Raw genomic sequence first — 20,067 nt, 5'->3', positions numbered from 1 at the left:
TGACAGGTCAGAAGCCAATTTTGACATTGGCAATAGGTTTGCATAATGCTGCCTTCAGCTGTACGTAGTGTGCATGCACATGCCAACTATACCAGTGTTGTAGATTGCAGTGTTTTTCAAGAGATTGAGAATTCGTTGAACGCGCTTTTTCTTGGAGCGGTTAATGTGCTGTGATTATGAACGTGGTGACATGCATTTCTCCGCTGCCAACATTTTAACTAATTTTAGCTTAACCTGACCATGTAGCTTACATTGGTCAGTGCTCCATTCCGAATACTGACATGACATTGAATTAACCAAAGCAAAAATATACATTTGTATAATTTTAAAAAATATATATTGAAACGCTACCAATGATGTACCTGCACTCGTGTAATCTACATTAGTGTGCCAGGTTTCCGTTGCACAAGAACATGTTTTGATGGGCTATCACCTGGGTTTTAAAATACAATTTAGCTTAACTTCTGGTCCACGCTAGACTTTGGTTTAAAGATCCACAACTTACCGATTCACTTATGGCAAGTTCCCTCCATTTTGGCGATCTGGAGTTGACCAAAAGTTGATCCAATGCCACTGGCTAAATGATCAGCTGAGAGCCATTTGAACCAAATTTTGTTTTTAGAAGACTTTGAAATGATAAGTTACTTTCTTTGATGCACATGAAACAGGTTGAAGAATAAAAGTTTTTTCTTGTGTCTTATCTATTTGGGATAATTATACATTGTTTTAACTGTTATGAGCTAACTTGAAACGTAGAACTAATTGGGAATGCCTTGCTTCGTGGTTTAATTATGAAGTTAATTTTATGAAAAGCATGGAAATGCATTTGGTATGTAACGTCGATATAAATTATCACGTACTGTATAACGGAATATATATCGCATGTATAAATAGCATTTGAAAATGTAAATAAGCACGCCTGTGCAGGGAAATTGAGTTTTCAGGTCCTTACGGTGTACAGACGTTTCGGTAAGGGAACCACTTTTTGTCTTTGTTTCTCCCGTGATGGGGCTTTAGGATGAACGCTGAGATTTATAAGGGAACAGGGGGGGGGAGGGGCGTTGACCAATGTCTCAATTGGTATTTCATAAGGTAGGGCACTAAGCGGTTGACAAGTATGTACCTACTCTTGTTTTTTTATTTTAGGTAAAGTCACGTAGGTAAAATGAATGAAAACAAAATTTAGTTTTCATTTACTTTATTTTACCTACGTGACTTTACCGAAAAAAACCAAAGAGTATGAATCCTTGCAGTCACGAAAGCTTCAAATCTCGAAGTATGTACCTATCTAATAAAAAAAAGAGAGCTCGTACATATTAAATACTTAATTACATCATCATTGTAGTGCGACCCTTTGACGTCTTGTGAAAAAGAGCTCTGCAGCTTATCGGATTCCTCCAGTGTAAATAAATGAGTCCTAAAGGTCGCGTCGCCCACGTGCTGCTGCCCCGTGATGTCACCACCACCACCACCACGGGGTCGGATCGCTGAGCTGACGCGACGTGGTTCAGAGAGGCTGCCACGAGCCACCAACCTCCACCACTCGCCACGGTTAACGGTGGCCTTAACACCCACCGTAGACACACGCAGGTCGACGCGTAATTCGGTACTAACCACTGGACAGCGACTACACCTGCCCCTCGCGTGACTCTACGCTCACAGCTGTGAACGGCGAGCGACAACCATCACTGAACGCGTAGCTCTACTCGCCGTTGTCGCTTATTAACTCCACACTCGCCACTGTTGACGCGTAACTCTACACCTCACCGCTGTTAACGGTGAGTACAACTATCGCTCAACGCGTAACCCTACACTCACCACTGTTGACGTGTAACCTTACACTCACCACTGTTGACGTGTAACCATACACTCACCACTGTTGACGTGTAACCCTACACTCACTGTTGTTAACGTGTAACCCTACACTCACCACTGTTGACGTGTAACCCTACACTCACTGTTGACGTGTAACCCTACACTCACCACTGTTGACGTGTAACCCTACACTCACTGTTGTTAACGTGTAACCCTACACTCACCACTGTTGACGTGTAACCCTACACTCACTGTTGACATGTAACCCTACACTCACTGTTGACGTGTAACCCTACACTCACTGTTGACGTGTAACCCTACACTCACCACTGTTAACGTGTAACCCTACACTCACTGTTAAAGTGTAACCCTACACTCACCACTGTTAACGTGTAACCCTACACTCACCACTGTTAACGTGTAACCCTACACTCACCACTGTTGACGTGTAACCCTACACTCACTGTTAACGTGTAACCCTACACTCACTGTTGACGTGTAACCCTACACTCACCACTGTTGACGTGTAACCCTACACTCACTGTTGACGTGTAACCCTACACTCACCACTGTTGACGTGTAACCCTACACTCACTGTTAACGTGTAACCCTACACTCACCACTGTTAACGTGTAACCCTACACTCACTGTTGACGTGTAACCCTACACTCACTGTTAACGTGTAACCCTACACTCACCACTGTTAACGTGTAACCCTACACTCACTGTTGACGTGTAACCCTACACTCACCACTGTTAACGTGTAACCCTACACGCACCACTGTTAACGTGTAACCCTACACTCACCACTGTTGACGTGTAACCCTACACTCACTGTTAACGTGTAACCCTACACTCACTGTTGACGTGTAACCCTACACTCACTGTTAACGTGTAACCCTACACTCACTGTTGACGTGTAACCCTACACTCACTGTTAACGTGTAACCCTACACTCACCACTGTTAACGTGTAACCCTACACTCACTGTTGTTAACGTGTAACCCTACACTCACTGTTAACGTGTAACCCTACACTCACTGTTAACGTGTAACCCTACTCACCACTGTTAACGTGTAACCCTACACTCACTGTTAACGTGTAACCCTACACTCACTGTTAACGTGTAACCCTACACTCACTGTTAACGTGTAACCCTACTCACCACTGTTAACGTGTAACCCTACACTCACCGCTGTTGACGTGTAACCCTACACTCACTGTTGACGTGTAACCCTACACTCACTGTTGACGTGTAACCCTACACTCACTGTTGTTAACGTGTAACCCTACACTCAATGTTAACGTGTAACCCTACACTCACCACTGTTAACGTGTAACCCTACACTCACCACTGTTAACGTGTAACCCTACACTCACCACTGTTAACGTGTAACCCTACACTCACCATTGTTAACGTGTAACCCTACACTCACTGTTAACGTGTAACCCTACACTCACCACTGTTAACGTGTAACCCTACACTCGCCACTGTTAACGTGTAACCCTACACTCACCACTGTTAACGTGTAACCCTACACTCACTGTTGACGTGTAACCCTACACTCACCACTGTTAACGTGTAACCCTACACTCACTGTTAACGTGTAACCCTACACTCACCACTGTTAACGTGTAACCTTACACTCACTGTTGTTAACGTGTAACCCTACACTCACTGTTAACGTGTAACCCTACACTCACCACTGTTAACGTGTAACCCTACACTCACTGTTGTTAACGTGTAACCCTACACTCACTGTTGACGTGTAACCCTACACTCACTGTTGACGTGTAACCCTACACTCACTGTTAACGTGTAACCCTACACTCACCACTGTTAACGTGTAACCCTACACTCACCACTGTTAACGTGTAACCCTACACTCACTGTTGTTAACGTGTAACCCTACACTCACTGTTGTTAACGTGTAACCCTACACTCACCACTGTTAACGTGTAACCCTACACTCACCACTGTTAACGTGTAACCCTACACTCACTGTTGTTAACGTGTAACCCTACACTCACTGTTAACGTGTAACCCTACACTCACTGTTAACGTGTAACCCTACACTCACCACTGTTAACGTGTAACCCTACACTCACCACTGTTAACGTGTAACCCTACACTCACCACTGTTAACGTGTAACCCTACACTCACTGTTGACGTGTAACCCTACACTCACCACTGTTAACGTGTAACCCTACACTCACTGTTAACGTGTAACTCTACACTCACCACTGTTAACGTGTAACCTTACACTCACTGTTGTTAACGTGTAACCCTACACTCACTGTTAACGTGTAACCCTACACTCACCACTGTTAACGTGTAACCCTACACTCACTGTTGTTAACGTGTAACCCTACACTCACTGTTGACGTGTAACCCTACACTCACTGTTAACGTGTAACCCTACACTCACCACTGTTAACGTGTAACCCTACACTCACCACTGTTAACGTGTAACCCTACACTCACTGTTGTTAACGTGTAACCCTACACTCAATGTTAACGTGTAACCCTACACTCACCACTGTTAACGTGTAACTCTACACTCACCACTGTTAACGTGTAACCCTACACTCACCACTGTTAACGTGTAACCCTACACTCACTGTTGTTAACGTGTAACCCTACACTCACTGTTAACGTGTAACCCTACACTCACCACTGTTAACGTGTAACCCTACACTCACCGCTGTTAACGTTTAACCCTACACTCACCACTGTTGACGTGTAACCCTACACTCACTGTTGTTAACGTGTAACCCTACACTCACTGTTAACGTGTAACCCTACACTCACTGTTAACGTGTAACCCTACACTCACTGTTAACGTGTAACCCTACACTCACTGTTAACGTGTAACCCTACACTCACCGCTGTTGACGTGTAACCCTACACTCACCACTGTTAACGTGTAACCCTACACTCACTGTTGTTAACGTGTAACCCTACACTCACTGTTAACGTGTAACCCTACACTCACTGTTAACGTGTAACCCTACACTCACTGTTAACGTGTAACCCTACACTCACTGTTAACGTGTAACCCTACACTCACTGTTAACGTGTAACCCTACACTCACTGTTAACGTGTAACCCTACACTCACCACTGTTAACGTGTAACCCTACACTCACTGTTGTTAACGTGTAACCCTACACTCACCACTGTTAACGTGTAACCCTACACTCACCACTGTTAACGTGTAACCCTACACTCACTGTTGTTAACGTGTAACCCTACACTCACTGTTGTTAACGTGTAACCCTACACTCACCACTGTTAACGTGTAACCCTACACTCACCGCTGTTGACGCATCACTGCCGACACGAGCAGAGAGCCAACGCGGCGCAGAGCAAACAAACTCGGACCTCCCGCGGCGCGACCCCCACCCAGGGTCAGGATGTGAACTCGCGTGGTTTTGCTGCTCCTCCTCCTCCTACTGCTGCCACCACCACCACCACCGTTGTTGTTGTTGCTGGTGATGGGGGTCAACTCGTCATTGCGTTGCTGGGGCTGCGGAATCCCCCGAGGACCGATCCGAACCATGCGCTCACTCGTGCCGTGGCTACAACTGTTCCACATGCTCGGCTCAACACGGTGACCGCCGTTTGTTATTTATATTTTTATTATTATTTTGAAATCGCCCGCAATGTGTGTTTGACGGAGGAGTTCGCTCGCAGACAAACATCAGGGGCGAGTGATATCTGAACCCTTCCCATTCACATGCTGCCTCCCCCCCACCCCCCCAGCGTGGAAGAGACGCCTTCATCCAGCAGTGGATCGACCAGTAGGAGCTGTGCAATTGCGTGTTCTGTGCTGCACGGAGTTGGGAACACGTGCAGGGGATTCGAGCGGTGGGCACGACTCTGTTCGGGTTTCTTTCGCTCCATAGAATATATTAATATAGTGGAGGCGTGCCCATGTGTTGGTGTTATAGTTGGGGGGGTGGGGTGGGAGTGCATTTCATGGCAAAAAGATGAGGCTTTTGGATTCCACGTTTGCTCTGTGGTACCACTCATTAATTGACCAAATAATTAATTAACTTGTGTTGATCCCTTTTCAACAGGCAGAGATATCTTACGGGATGACAACACGCCATCCCATATCAAGCAAGATCGTTTCTTAAGCCAGGTGAGAACCAACTGAGATGACACGTCTTTTAGTAAAGATACACCGTTTTTTTTAAATAAGGATAGTTCAAAGTGTAAATGGAAGGCAGTAGACACCCGTGAAATAAGCCTAAAAGGTAAACAGCATAAATGTATATTGAGCGGCCTTCGGCATGGTTGGTTTTTGCTGGAAGAGACGGCAGCTGATGGATAAATGTTGCATTTGGCACTTGTGTCAATATGGGGAGGTTGACAATGCGAGGAAGTTGAATTGTACTCCTGTACAGCCACAATTAATGTAGCACGCACACAACCGTGCTCACAATTCACCTTCCTCGCTCTTTTGAGTTTGAGAATTCCCCTTCTGTAGTACGACTCCCCAAAACTGCTTTGGTGCCAAAGACATTTCGAGTAAAGTATGTGTATAATCAAACAATGTAAATACAGTGCCGAAATTAAAAGCACTGCATACTTAATATACAACATTACATTACACCACCCTTGTGAATCGAAATACATACCGTACCGTGTTGCAGAATCCCGTGTTTAAACAATAAACATTGATATTTAAAAAAAAATACCTTTGAGGTCTTCAAGGTTAATGCACAGTGGATCAATAACCAGATCCATAAATTCCATCTTTCACGAAGTTTTCACCCTCTCAGAAAACCAATTTTCCATTCTTTCCACAAGTCCTTGTGACACTTTGCCAATACTTTATTATTGGCTATCTTGAGAGGCGGTGTAATACAGTGGTTACACATCCACTTTAGGGCTACAGTGATGTAGCTGCGTTGTCGATGATGATTTCCCCCCCCTCCCCCCAGCTACGGCCAGGCATACTCAAACCCTGTGTTAACCACTCCCACCTGTTCTCCTGTCACCATAACTGCACCACCACTTCTAGATAACCCCACTCTTTATTTCAACCACCATCATCTGATGTACACTTTTACAATGATTGTACAGCTCTTTGGAATACGGCACTACTGTTGTCAGTGTTTATAGTTTCAAAAACTATTTCATAAAAAAAGGTAAACTAAAACGGTATGCCTATTTGATAAACCATTAACATTCAGCCAAAAAGGGATATTTATATGTGTAGAAAAAATAGCATGATATATTTGTGGTACATGTATTGCTTTGGGTTTCCGTGGTGTGGCCACATTTGTAAGTGTGCCGACACGAATTAATTGTCTGCTTGCTTTCTCAATTCCTGCAGCAAAGGCTCCGTTGGTTCACCCCCAGTCAACCTGTTGTCTGTGGAACACCAGCAGGGACAATGGGGAAATCACAAAAGTAAGTTCACTACTGCCACCGTGTCCTTCATAGTCTTCACTCGTATTTCTCAAATAGTCGAATGCATTTAACTCACATGCATGCTCTATCCCTGTAATAATTGTGTTCAAAATTGTTAACGTGATGTAAATTCGTTTTAAAATGCATTGTAAATGTCATATTTATATTGCACATTTCTATTTTCCCAAACGAACCAAGAAATGGATGATGATACATGTAAATCGTTGCCTTCAGTACGTGCAGCTTTGACTATGTATAGCTTAAATAAGGCTTTTTGAAAATTTTAATCGTTCACCGTGCTTTAAAACACATTACCCTTCCTGGCAAAGTCCATATTCTTCCAGACTTTTCATGCCATGTATTTGTTTAAAATCTGTGAGAATTGGCATACACACAGTGCGGCACTTATGTTTGCTCTCATTACTTAGCTGCTTGACTCTCAATTTGGCCTCTGTATTAAAGTCTTCGCTTTCTGGTGACCATCACAAACAAGACAAAAAAAGGAATTTAGGTTTAAAACAAAAAATACTTTCATCTTAAAATCGCCGCCTCATCAGCTACACAGTGTTCTTTCAATTTCCAATATCTTTCATACTTCAGACCGTGGTAGCTCAATATATCTTGAATATTCACGACGAGGATAGCCACGCCATCTAACAGCTAACCATTGTTAGGCAGCTCAGCATTACACCTTAATGTAAACACCGTGCAATGCTGGACGATTCTACTTACAGGAAACCTCAATCAAAGCGCTCAGCCTCTGGCAAATCACCTGCGAAAAGGAAGAGAAAGCAGCATGGCAAGGAGGCAGGGGGTGGACCAGCTCCATCAAGGCCAAAGAGTGCACTTATTTATGACCAACAGGTACTGCACACAGGTGGACAGCAGGGCATGAGCGATAGTCCGTAATTGGTGGGCTCCCTCACAAACATTTCAGCCCAATGATAAATATTGGTCATTGTCCGTCATAATTCGGGGTTCTCAGCATGCTTCTGGTTAGTGTCTTGTTCCACACTGATATAATTTTGGCAGCAGCTATTATGGCAGCTAATAAAGGTTGTTGTTTGAACTGGGTTATGTTATTTGATTTTCCCAACTTGCGTCCCAACTTGATCCTTGAGAAAACACATGAAGTGTGTTGTGTGTATAGCTTGTGAATGAAAGCCCACGAATATTGCCATATTATGTAACAGACGGATCTAGAGGAGAGGATGGCTGCTTTTCAGAGCCAAGCATTGGCTGATGACACCCAGGACTTCATGACCATGGGGCATTATAAAAAGCTGGTAAGGGATGAGCATACACTCGGCGTATTCATAAATCACACATTACAACATGGCGATGAAATGTCACAGAAGTCTCAAGCATGATTTGCACGCATACGTATGCCTACAACAGCTTTTAAACAAATGTTGGGTTGATGCAAATATGTGAAAGAGTTAAGTATGCCTTTGCGATTGCTTTTGCAAAGCTGGTTTTGTAAGTTGTATAAGCTTTGTGAATGTTAATATTTGAAAACGCGTCATGTATTTCAGAGGCATAATTAAAACTATTTATAAGTAATACATTTTTATTGTGTTATGGATTTCCAGAATTTATTCAATACGATTTTCATTTTGCCACGGCTAAATGCAATAGCACTTCCGCAAATATACACCCCGGGGGTGCTGTTGATGTGCAGAAATACAGCCCACTCAATTGTACATTAAACAATTTATTTCGCGATGTTGCATTGCCTGTGGTGCACAAGCACAATTAAAAACAACCTCGACATATTCGTCAATAGCATTCCCTTAAAAATTAATATATAATGCCCCCTTCTTCATAACACATACATTAATATGAAACGTCACCCATTATACATATTTATTTTCAGGCATTGGTATTGACGAATGTGTTGAGCTTTTAAAAAAAAAAATTGGTAAATGGCATTGTTTTGAATAGACATTGAATTCATTCACAGTAGTTTTCGATTAATGTCTTAGAATAAATGTGTGCAGATTACATTGCAGAAATATGCTCTAACTTCAAATATATATATATATATCATGGGACCTCCTTTGCCAGTACCAAAATATGAGAATATATATACCATAGTTTTGTTACTAAATCAATATATTTATGTACGTTATATTCAAGTACGCTTGATAAATTAGATCTACATTTACTGCAACATTCAAAATCCAACAAGTCATGCCTACTAAGTTATCATTCAGCATTAATTTACCAGTTTGCTACATTTGGCTCCTGGCCAACTATTGTCTACGGCCATCTTTGTATCAGATTATATGTTTGGGTCGTTGACGGTTCCATTGCATGTGTAGTGGGTAAATAATCGGCGGAGAACTTCTTGCGAGGCAACACGATATTTATTCACACTCTATTCTACAGGGTCCCTAACACAAAGGGGTAGCGGCCCCTTCACCCGATACCTGGGGAGGTATGGCCTCCGAACTACACGGGCCCTAACACTGGGCCCCGTTAATTCCCCGTTCTCTGGCTGGGGGTCCTAGGGGAAGCTATGCTGACCCGACCGTGCCAGGGTCTTCGGGTCCTGACCACTGGCCTCACTCAGCTCCGGCCCTTAGAAGGACGACGAAGCTTGGGGTCCAGGGTCCTGTCCTCCAGGGACCTATCTTCCCTTGACCACTGGCCTCACTGAGCTCCGGCCCTTAGAAGGACGACGGAGCTTGGGGTCCAGGTTCTAACTTCAGCCCAGGTCTTCAGTCTTCGGCTTGGAGGTGACTTGAGCCGGACCCTTGAGAGGTCCGGTTTATATACTGGTTCGTGGCTTGCTCTGCCCTAGACACGCCTCCCTTCCAGAACTTTCTGGAAGGTGACATCATCCCCCAGTCCCCCCTCCCGGGGTTCGGGAATTGTGTCCCAGCATCCGCTTCCTAGGGATTGTCGTTGGCCGCTTGGGCCATAGTCACTAGTACTGGAGTGATAGCGCTTCCGCCCCCTGTTGACGAGAAGAGGGAGCTACCCGCTAACAGGATGGGGAGTGCCGATTAATGCCTCTACACATGCACTAAATGTTACTGCTTAACCATTCTGATCGTGCAACTTACATTGGCACAGGAGATGAATTACACTCAGACTCGCCTGGCTGCTTCCAAGCTCATCTGCCACTTCCGGCTTCCAGTAGACATTCGCGCTCTGGAAGGTAAATTAGAATTCCTTCACACGTGTACATCATCATCCCATCCTTTCCCAGTGACCAGTCTTGATAAAACCCAGCTTGTAATGTCGTCCAATTGTTTACGCGCATTGTGATCGGGCATTGAAATGAAACCTGGGTCGTGCTTCATTGTCAAGTGAACGTTGCGAGTTTGGCTTTATCATTGCAACAAATGCTTCATCAGTCAGAATATTAGAGCGGATTCATCAGCGCTGGTTTCCACAACGCACACCGCACTGCAGTCGTTATTCAGAATCAGAATCTTTATTTACGCTGGAGGAATCCAATGAGCGATGAAGCTCTTTTTCACAAATGTTCAAAAGCGGTGGGTCAGAAAGTTACAACAACAAAAACAATACGAAAACACGATAAAGGAAGGTTAGCAAATCACAAAAAACTATTTTTATTTTAGCAGGTAAAGCCCAATTAGCTATTAGCTTCTAATTCAGAAGAGAACTGGCCACAAACGATAGTTCAACGAAGTGGCTTATCACGTGGAAATGTAAAGCAGCCAAATAATCTAAATACTGTAATATATTAAATACCGGCGTAACTAGAGGTTTGCTTAAAAGTGCATGCAAATTTGAATGACCACGGATGCCCTTTTACTTTCCTTGTCTGTTACGTTAACACATTCCTGCGGAGGGAGCTGGTAGGAACGTTGGGTTGCTCGGTCAATGGCCAGGGTCAACGGCGGCGTGGTGTATTCCGCAAATATGCCCGACTGTGAGGGTGGGCACAAGCCGGCGTGAGTAGGTTAAACGTTGAGTTTTATAAGGGCACCACGGGGTGACCAGCCCCTCCCCTCCCCACCCAGCCCCACCCCTCCCACCCCCCACCTAGCCCCACCCTCCTCACCCAGCCCCACCCCTCCCATTTTATCCGGGTGTCCGGATACACGTGGACAGACATCCACAGACATACACAATTAATCCCCTGCCTCCTGTGAATTAATCCCGGTTGGGCTTCCAGTCCACTACGTTTCCTACTACCAGTATAATGATGCTGTTACATCGACTACGTTGGCAGCCATTCTAACACGGCGAATACTTTCTCTTCATGTGTATGCTTTTGTTTCTCCAGTTCTTTCTGCTTTGTTGAACAAAAAAAAACACTATTGTTGGAAGGACACAAATGGAAACAAAGAAATAAACAGCTTTAGAGCAATGGACTGATGATTATATAATTTGTAGTGTGCAGCATGATTTGATTATGTACTTACGACTTGTTATGTCATGATTCAGCAACGTGGTCATTATGGCCAAACATTGAATAAAAACTGAAACGTGCATATAAAGCATGGAGAGATGTATGCTTCAATTACAGAGAGAAACAGAAATAGTGACACATGGATTAGAGAACATACACAGGTCTTTGACATAATTCAAACTGAAAAGTAAGTGGGCCTGAGAAAGACGTGTCACTATAAACCGAGGAATGCAAGTTGTCGGAGAGGACATCCACCAAGCAGATAGAATGATGAAATCAGTTGCAGATATGAGATTCAATGTTTTTGTAGGATCGTGAGAGAGATGACAGTGGATTGGCAATGCCTTCATTCAGCAGTGGACTGTGGCTATAGTTGATGATGATGACCTTCCATTAACATGGAATGGGATTAACTGCTTCTTTTGTCGCCAGTGCTGACCTTTTTATCTGCAGGTTGTGCAGACTATGTAACTGCATGATGTGTCTACATCATTAGACCTCCTTTGCCAGTACCACAATAGCACAAATTGAGACGAGGCTCAAAAGAAAGCCGTCTCTGGTGTAGACCAATACGTTTCAAGGCTAATGCATATATTATCAGTGTGTTTTTGGTTTGCATTTTGACCACAAGTATTGTGGTTAGTGCACACATGATTCCTTGTGAAAAGGTTTCAGTTTTGTTGCCTAAAAAAAAGGGGAAAAGCCCTATTATTGCATGATGTGTTTTCCATATCGTCCGTACAGGCATAACTCCACAGCAGTACCTACTACATTACTGCACTGTGGACCGGAGAAGATGCAATCACTATAAATGCATTTTCATCCAAATGCACCTGGATAAACATGGATTCCTCTCCTACAAGGTCACACTGATATGTGTACAAAGGCATTGTGATTGTTCAGCGTCTCTGCTAAACGACCACTCAGTCTACATTTGAAAGTAGTTTATAGGGGGGAATACCCAATTATAGTCTCTCTTTTATAATCGCACCCCAGAGTAGTAATTTATTTAAGGGGAAAAAGAAATCATTTTCACGGTACTGTTGTTTCATGCCTGTTCAAATTTTCAAATACCTGAAAAATATTAAGTCTAGATTACATATATGTTTAACACAGTGTAAACATAATGCAATAAGATTATCAATAATTTGTGCACGAAAGATAACGATCGTACTTTTTTTCCACTCAGCTAGCCCAGATGTCGTGTAATGTTTTACAAAAGTTTTAAGCACAATTGTAGCCTGTTGCTTTTTTCAAACGCCATTCGAAATAAAAAGAGGAAGAACATCAGCATAGAATAGAGGTGTGATAAATGTATAGACTCCTGAAACTTTTGCAGAATTCTGGACGGGAGGTTTGAGTTTGGATGAGGTTGGTGACGTTAAATAAACGGGCTGTGACACTGTAAAGAGAGGTCACCATGTTTATGGTGGTGGTGGCGGTCGTGGTGACGTGTGCAGGATTGTCAGCAGGCTCTCAGCAAGGTGCATGGCAACATAGTCGGCGCTGCTCAAATCAACACCGTCCTTGACATCGTCGGTGCTGACAACAACAGCAAGTTTGATTTCCACCTCTTCAGTGCCCTCTGTGCCCTCTCCGAGAGGATGCTCTACCACGTCTTTGTGTGAGCATCACGTCATCTCTGTACTCACACACACGTTGCAAGATAGAGAAAATGGACAGATTTGACTCGCATTCTGCAGAGGGTGCCACGTAGGCATTTAACGATTCATTGAGTAAATAGAAAATAAAAAAAAAATTATATAAAAGAATAAAAATAGTAAAATCGCTTGTTACGATCACGATACTTTAATCGAAGGGTCAATGTACGAATATATTATTAACCGTTTATACAAATGTATTGGAAATGTTCAATTTAACCTATTTGAATGAACTGGACAGTTCAAACAAGAAAAAAAAACATTGAGAGAGACTGGTTCAATAAGAAAGTACAAATGAGAACATCTTTTTTTTGTCGATTCACAATCGAGATTTGTAACAGTTCACATCATGGCAGGGTAGAGCGGCACGGGTGAATAATTACATGCCGAATGTGTTGATGGATTAACACCAAATGATCATGAGCGTTCTGGTGAATATAAGGTAACAAAATAAATTAGGGGATAATATCCCTGCTTCTCATGTCTCTCCACATGAAAAACATAATTATATGCTTTGGGCTCTTGCCGATGAACATCTGGCAGTGTGCCAGCGTTAGTTTAAGCAAGCCTGACTGATGATAAGATTTTGAATGTAGAAACCAGTTCAGAATGTGCTTACATTATACCAATGCTGATTCATAATTGATTTTTGGATCAGATCGCATAAGTAAAATGTACACTGTAATCATTTCTCCACCCCACAACAGGCAAATGTTAAAGTGATGACACAAACAAAACGTGTCAATGTATTACTGGTTTAGCACTACTGGTGTGTTGGAGAGCAATCCACAACACTTAACATTTGTGTACGACATTTCACTGGCAGTTACAGCCAGCATAATCAGACATTAACCTATCTATCTAACAGTTGTATTTTTGGGTACTGTGGCACATCTCACCCAGATTTTTTAGCTTTTCCAAAATTCTAGACGATTTAAAAGTGGCTCATGCAATACGTACACAGAGGTTTAATTGTTTTGGGTACATTTGCATTGTCATCGCTTGTATTACCTTACTTATTTTTAACATTCAGTGCTCTGTTAATTTGCGAATTATTTTATCCATTCAATCTCAGCGTTTTTTGACTCGTTTGATTTTACTATTTAGACTTTCATCACATGACTGTTTTTGCCCAATGCTTGAGTGTCTTGATGACAGGGTTTTTTGTTCTCGTGGGTGATGATGAAAGTGTGCATTCAGACAAGCATCAGTGTGTATTTTCTTTCCATTTGGGTCATGACCAAGCAGATTATCCAGGAGCGGGAGAGTGTTGGTCTCCTTGACTTCCACAGGAAACTGAGGTGACTTAGGAATTCATGAAGTGTATTTTCACCATGGGCCATACAACTAGTGTGTCATCCACGAATCTGAAGCAATGAGAGGGGTTTAATGTGCTTGAAGCTCATGCTTTGCTGCAAATATTTTCATTTATAGATGAGCAATAACAGATGACAAAGAAAAGCCATTGCTGCTCCTTCCTTGTGTGTGTAAATATCTACACTCTAGAGGAAAAAGTGTTCTTTAAGTAGTGTCATAGCCAATTTGTTGGATGTGTTTAGATAAACATTTATTACTAACCACATCATCGAGTATCTTAATTGACTCATTAACTGGGACCTTGGTGAACTGAGAAATCACTTAAAAACTGACCAGATTCTTCTTAAAGCTTCAAATCAACTTTGACCAGATTATCTTTAGGGTGCAGTTTATTAACTAATTAATTCCATCAGGTATTCATAGTTTTTTTTTTTTAATACAGAGAGGAAGCTACCAATGTGGGACTGTATTTGTCTTGTTACAAATTGTGTCAATATATATGTAGCAGCACCGATTGTACTGACAATTGGTCTTAAATGAACACAAATTGTGTGAATCTTTGGCTAACCGTCAAACGTCTTGGTGGTTTTAAGAGGACGTTTGTAGATCTTGCACTGATTAAGGTTGACCTGAAAAGCAAACTTAGTGACGTGGTTGTTATTGCTGAATTGTGCCCACAGGACAGAGGAGGATGACCACACTGGGCGTGGGAAGAGAGATGCACTGGAGGAGGCTGACTTCTACCTACTGGACATGAAGCTACAAGGATGTAACATCTCTCAAGAAATGAGAAAGCTCTTCAGCGTTCTCTAAGATAACCATCTCACTCCTGTCACTACACTGCCCCCCCCCCCCCCCCCCGCTACCATGTCCACACCAGCAATATAAGTAAAAATAAGTTTGATTCAATATCACCTCCATTTGTTGCATCCATTACATATAGTTTAAGGTTTTTAAATAGTATTTAATCAGGTAAGGAAGTGTTACACGTGTTATTATGTAAAAAGATAATGCCCTTATGCCTCCATCCTCATTTTTATTTCCACAGGAACAATTGTTGCTGTTTGGGACACAAAAACTTATAACAAAATAAATTGGAAGCTGTCTTAGGGGCGTGATGTATTGTTGGAGGGGGAGCGGTAATGTCGTGGTTAGCACACTGCGCTACGAACCCGAAAATCTGAGTTTGAGTCCCGCTCACAATCAATAACAGTGGCGCATATTTAAGTCGACTCAGCCTTCAATGAGTATATGGTGCAGTGGATAAACATGAGTATATGGTGCAGTGTGTAAGCACTGGGGAGACAATAACAGCCAGGAATGGTATTGGCCACCCACTCAACTCATGTGCCATGCTGGACTTCATAGGTTCTCGCTAATAGCATTTGCCCCAACAGCATGTTAACGTCTATATGGGGAATCGGCCTTTGACATTCATTTAAAACAGCAACTGCCATTCGTTACTAAGTGGCGATGACATTACCACGGCGGTTGTGCCAGGCAAGGTGCACTTTGAGGCCACGTGTAGTGTGGAAGACTCACTGCGAACAGGTCACGGGACAAACTCAGGTGTTATGGGTTGACTGAGATGACTGGCAGATGTACCACCTGCATTCCCCACTGTGCCACCTTGATGCCTTTTAGCCGCCTGGCACTCCACTCGCTGTTTCTGGAGGGGAACTGCCTTCTCCTGCCCAGTAGGATCCTTCACATGCCTCCTCTACATAGGCCGATCTCTACACCACTCAGCTCCACATCCTTTGGAACCACATCAGCCCATCTCTTCTCTAGCCCTTGCCACTCCTGTCTAAAAGACAGACACATACAACAACTGCCATTCGCCACTAAGTGGCGGTGAAATCACCACGATGCTTGTGCCAGGCTATGTGCACGTTGAGGCCACGTGAAGTGTCAAACGCCCGCTGGCAGGAGATCACGGGGCAGACCCAAGTGCCACGGGTCGACTGACTGAGATGACTGGCTGATGCACCACCTGTGCCCCCTACTGTGCTAACTTGCTGTGCTTTAGCCACCCGGCGCTCTGCTCATTGTTGTGAGCGTCGCTCCTCCGCCCTCCGTTGTTGTTGGAGGGCGATTGTCTCCAACTTCCCAGAAGTGTCCTTCACGAGCCTCCTCCACAGAGGCCGATCTTGACACCGCTGGTACCAGTCATCGGCAAGTCCACTCAGCTCCACATCCTCCTGTACCACATCACTCCATCTTTTCTCTAGCCAATTCCACGCCAGTTTAGCCCCCTCTATCCGGCCAAACAAGCTGTTTAGGCATGTCGTGACTGGGCATGCAGGCTACATGACCCAGCCAATGCAGCCTTGCCTGCCGGAGGAGCTCACCGATGGGACTTTGTCCACATCTTTCAAGAATTTGTGAGCGCCTCACACAATCCAGCCTGGTTAAACCCAGGATGGATCGTAGCCAGGCCAGCCTAAATGTTTCTAACCGGCGAAGATGCTGCATTAGGGGGGGGGTCCACGTTTCACAAGCGTAGAGAAGGGAGGGAATGACTGTGGCTGAGAAGACCTGAAGCTTCGTGCGGAGCGACAGACCAGGTAGATTTCACACAGTGCTACGCAACAGGTTGAAAAGATAGTGCCGCTTGACTGATTCAGAGTGAGACCTCTGCTGTCAAACCGGAGCCGGTCATGAGCACACTACCCAGGTATGGGAAACTCTCCACTCTCTCCACAACTGCCCCATCACCAATTGGGAGTTGTGGGGGTGGAGTGCCCGATGGTACAAAATACCCAGGCAGGTGCTTAGTTTTGGTGGGGCTGATGGTAAGGCTCTTAGTGGTACGCTCCAGGTTCAGCAGCAGCACCTCCAACTCCTCTTCTGAGTGAGCAGCAATTACCAGATCAGCATATATAACCTGGTTGAGCAATAGGGAGCCATCCCTTGACCGCACCCGGGCATCGATCAGCCTCCCATTGTATCTGTACCAGATGGAAATTCCTCCGGTACAGCCATCAAAGCATTCACGAACTACGTTGTCGAAAAATATGTGAAATAATGTGGGAGCCAGAGGACATCCCTGTCGCACCCCAAGGTGAACAGGGAATGGCTCCGACTCCCAGCCACATAGTTTTACCCGAGCCCGCTCACTATCATGGAGGTCCTTAATGATCGTGAGCAGAGGGTCAAGGACTACTAAAGCACGAAGAATAACCCAGAGCCCAGGTCTACTGATGGTATCATAGGTCTTGACCAGGTCAATAAAGCAGAGATGTAGGTCTTGTTGGAATTCCCTACACCTCTGCTGTAGCAGACGGACAGAAAATATGGCATCTGTGCAGGACCGCCCTTTCCTGAAACCGCATTGGGGCTCCGCAAGCCTCTCCTCAGCGTGCCTGGCAAGGCGATGTTGATTAATCCTTGCCAGGACCTTTTCACATACAACAACAATAACCGCCATTCGCCACTAAGTGGCGGTGACGTCACCACGAGGCTTGTGCCAGGCCATGTGCACCTTGAGGCCACTTGAAGTGTTGAACGCCCGCGGGCAGGAGGTCACGGGGCAGACCCAAGTGCCACGGGTCGACTGACTAAGATGACTGAGATGACTGGCTGATGCACCACCTGTGCCCCTTACTGTGCCAACCTGCTGTGCTTTAGCCACCCGGCGCTCCGCTCGTTGTTGTGAGCATCGCTCCGCCCTCCGTTGTTGGAGGGCGACTATCTCCAACTGCCCAGTAGCGTCCTTCAAGAGCTTCCTCCACAGAGGCCGATCGTGACACCGCTGGTACCAGTCATCGGCAGGTCCACTCAGCTCCACGTCCTCCTGTACCACATCACTCCATCTCTTCTCTAGCCCATGCCGCGCCCGTTTAGCCTCCTCGATCCGGCCGAACAAAAGCTGTTTCGGCATGCAGTGGCTGGGCATGCGGGCTACATGACCCAGCCAACGCAGCCTTGCCTGCCGGAGGAGCTCACCGATGGGACCTTGCCCAGATCTTTCAAAGATTTGTGAGCTCCTCACACAATCCAGCCTGGTTAAACCCAGGCTGGATCGTAGGCAGGCTAGCCTAAATGTTTCTAACCGGCAAAGATGTTCCATTAGGGGGGTCCACGTTTCGCAAGCGTAGAGAAGGGAGGGAATGACCTTGGCCGAGAATACCTGAAGCTTAGTGCGGAGCGACAGACCAGGTAGATTCCACACAGCGTTATGCAACCGATGCAAAGATATTGCCGCTCGACTGATTCGGAGTGAGACCTCTGCTGTTAAACTCATACACATACAATTATATCTAGCTTCCAAATTTAGACGAGGATTCAGATATGTACACACGTACGTGTCCAAATGAACACACTCAAAACGTAATAGCCTACATAGTTATCTCACTGGATAACAATCATATTTAAGCCTAATCTTCCAGAATCATATCGGCCAAAACATCCAACGCTTGCTCCTTGATCAAAAACCCAACCACACCCTGGACAAACACCTTACGGCACACCCTGGTCAACGTTCTCAGATCTGACGCAGCTTGTATTATAGATCAGCCTCTTTACTTTAATTCAAAGGCATTTTCTGCGATATAATCCATCACATATACATTTTGTCGTAAGTACAATGGGTGAAAATGTTATCTGCCTGATAATTGATCATTATAAGTATCATTTATAATTATAACTATTGATTAATAATGTGAAAATGTAGAATTTGTAATATCAGGTGTTGTTACACCATTGATCTCAGAAACAAGATTGCTTTCACTGATGTAAGACAGTACTGTATATATGTTTCGTACAATATTAAACACAGCCAATATAAAAACAATTTTAAAAAACTTACATGTCAACCATATCATTATCATCATCATATGTGTTGGCGGAAAATATGATTTCTGCACTTTTGTTAGTGGGGACGGTGCAATATTATGACCAGGCTTTCAGGCAGCCATGTATAAATGTGGATCCTTTGAAAACAGCAGCCTCCAGGTGGGATATTATTTGTGATGCATACTGCATTGAAGGCAACAAAAACAAACTCAACACATTCGCCATTAAAATCGCCTTAAAAGGAAACGGATATATATATAACAGGCGACGTTTTGGGCAATGCCCCTTCTTCGAAGGGCAGAGCTTCACGAAGTGCATGCGTCATGTGTGAAAAAATATGGCAAACGGTGAGGTCAGCCCAGTAGTGGAACAGAGAGCAGTGACGAAGCACATTGTGCATGAAGACATGAAGTCAGCTGAGATTCGCAGGTGACACGCGGTGCACATGTAACCGGATCGGTTGAAACTCTACACCAGCTGTTGGAAGTTCCCTGTGCGCGTGGCCACGAGAGAGCGAGTGTGTGCGCTACGGAGGTGGCGAGAGAAATAAAGAAGGCAACGCTAGATTACGACCAAAACATTTATTTTTACTTAATTGATAACCACCCCTATGCACTCAATAAAGATCGCGGCCAAGAAGAGTGAGGCACAGTGGGCATGGG

At 44.3% G+C, this 20,067-nt stretch overlaps 1 protein-coding gene across 2 annotated transcripts; it reads left to right on the top strand.

Annotated features, from left to right (window-relative positions):
* The first annotated feature begins 51 nt into the window (after positions 1–51).
* On the top strand, positions 52–19,403 carry LOC116939062 (uncharacterized). Of its 2 annotated transcripts, none has more exons than XM_032946952.2 (9): positions 52–1,778; positions 5,899–5,963; positions 7,164–7,240; positions 7,975–8,104; positions 8,467–8,526; positions 10,322–10,406; positions 12,375–12,493; positions 13,091–13,254; positions 15,289–19,403. In XM_032946952.2, exons 3-9 carry the CDS (start codon positions 7,224–7,226, stop codon positions 15,419–15,421), a joined length of 708 nt encoding a protein of 235 aa, XP_032802843.2. In that variant the 5' UTR covers positions 52–1,778; positions 5,899–5,963; positions 7,164–7,223; the 3' UTR covers positions 15,422–19,403. The 2 variants fall into 2 exon arrangements, with proteins under 2 accessions (XP_032802843.2, XP_032802842.2); XM_032946951.2 differs by having other exon boundaries at positions 8,434–8,526.
* Positions 19,404–20,067: the final 664 nt, after the last annotated feature.

Source organism: Petromyzon marinus, chromosome 5 (genome assembly GCF_048934315.1).
Source record: "Petromyzon marinus isolate PM22_M1 ecotype Great Lakes invasive population chromosome 5, UKy_Petmar_22M1.pri1.0, whole genome shotgun sequence".
NCBI classification, from domain to species: Eukaryota; Metazoa; Chordata; class Hyperoartia; order Petromyzontiformes; family Petromyzontidae; genus Petromyzon; species Petromyzon marinus.
Note: the sequence above shows the minus strand (reverse complement) of the source record. Positions and strands in the feature narration are given on the sequence as shown.

What these genes read in the sequence shown, in the direction of transcription:
- LOC116939062 (XM_032946951.2), top strand. An exon ending in CACTTATTTATGACCAACAG is followed by an intron (nt 8,105 to 8,433) that starts GTACTGCACACA and finishes ATTATGTAACAG; the next exon opens with ACGGATCTAGAGGAGAGGAT. An exon ending in TGGGGCATTATAAAAAGCTG is followed by an intron (nt 8,527 to 10,321) that starts GTAAGGGATGAG and finishes ACATTGGCACAG; the next exon opens with GAGATGAATTACACTCAGAC.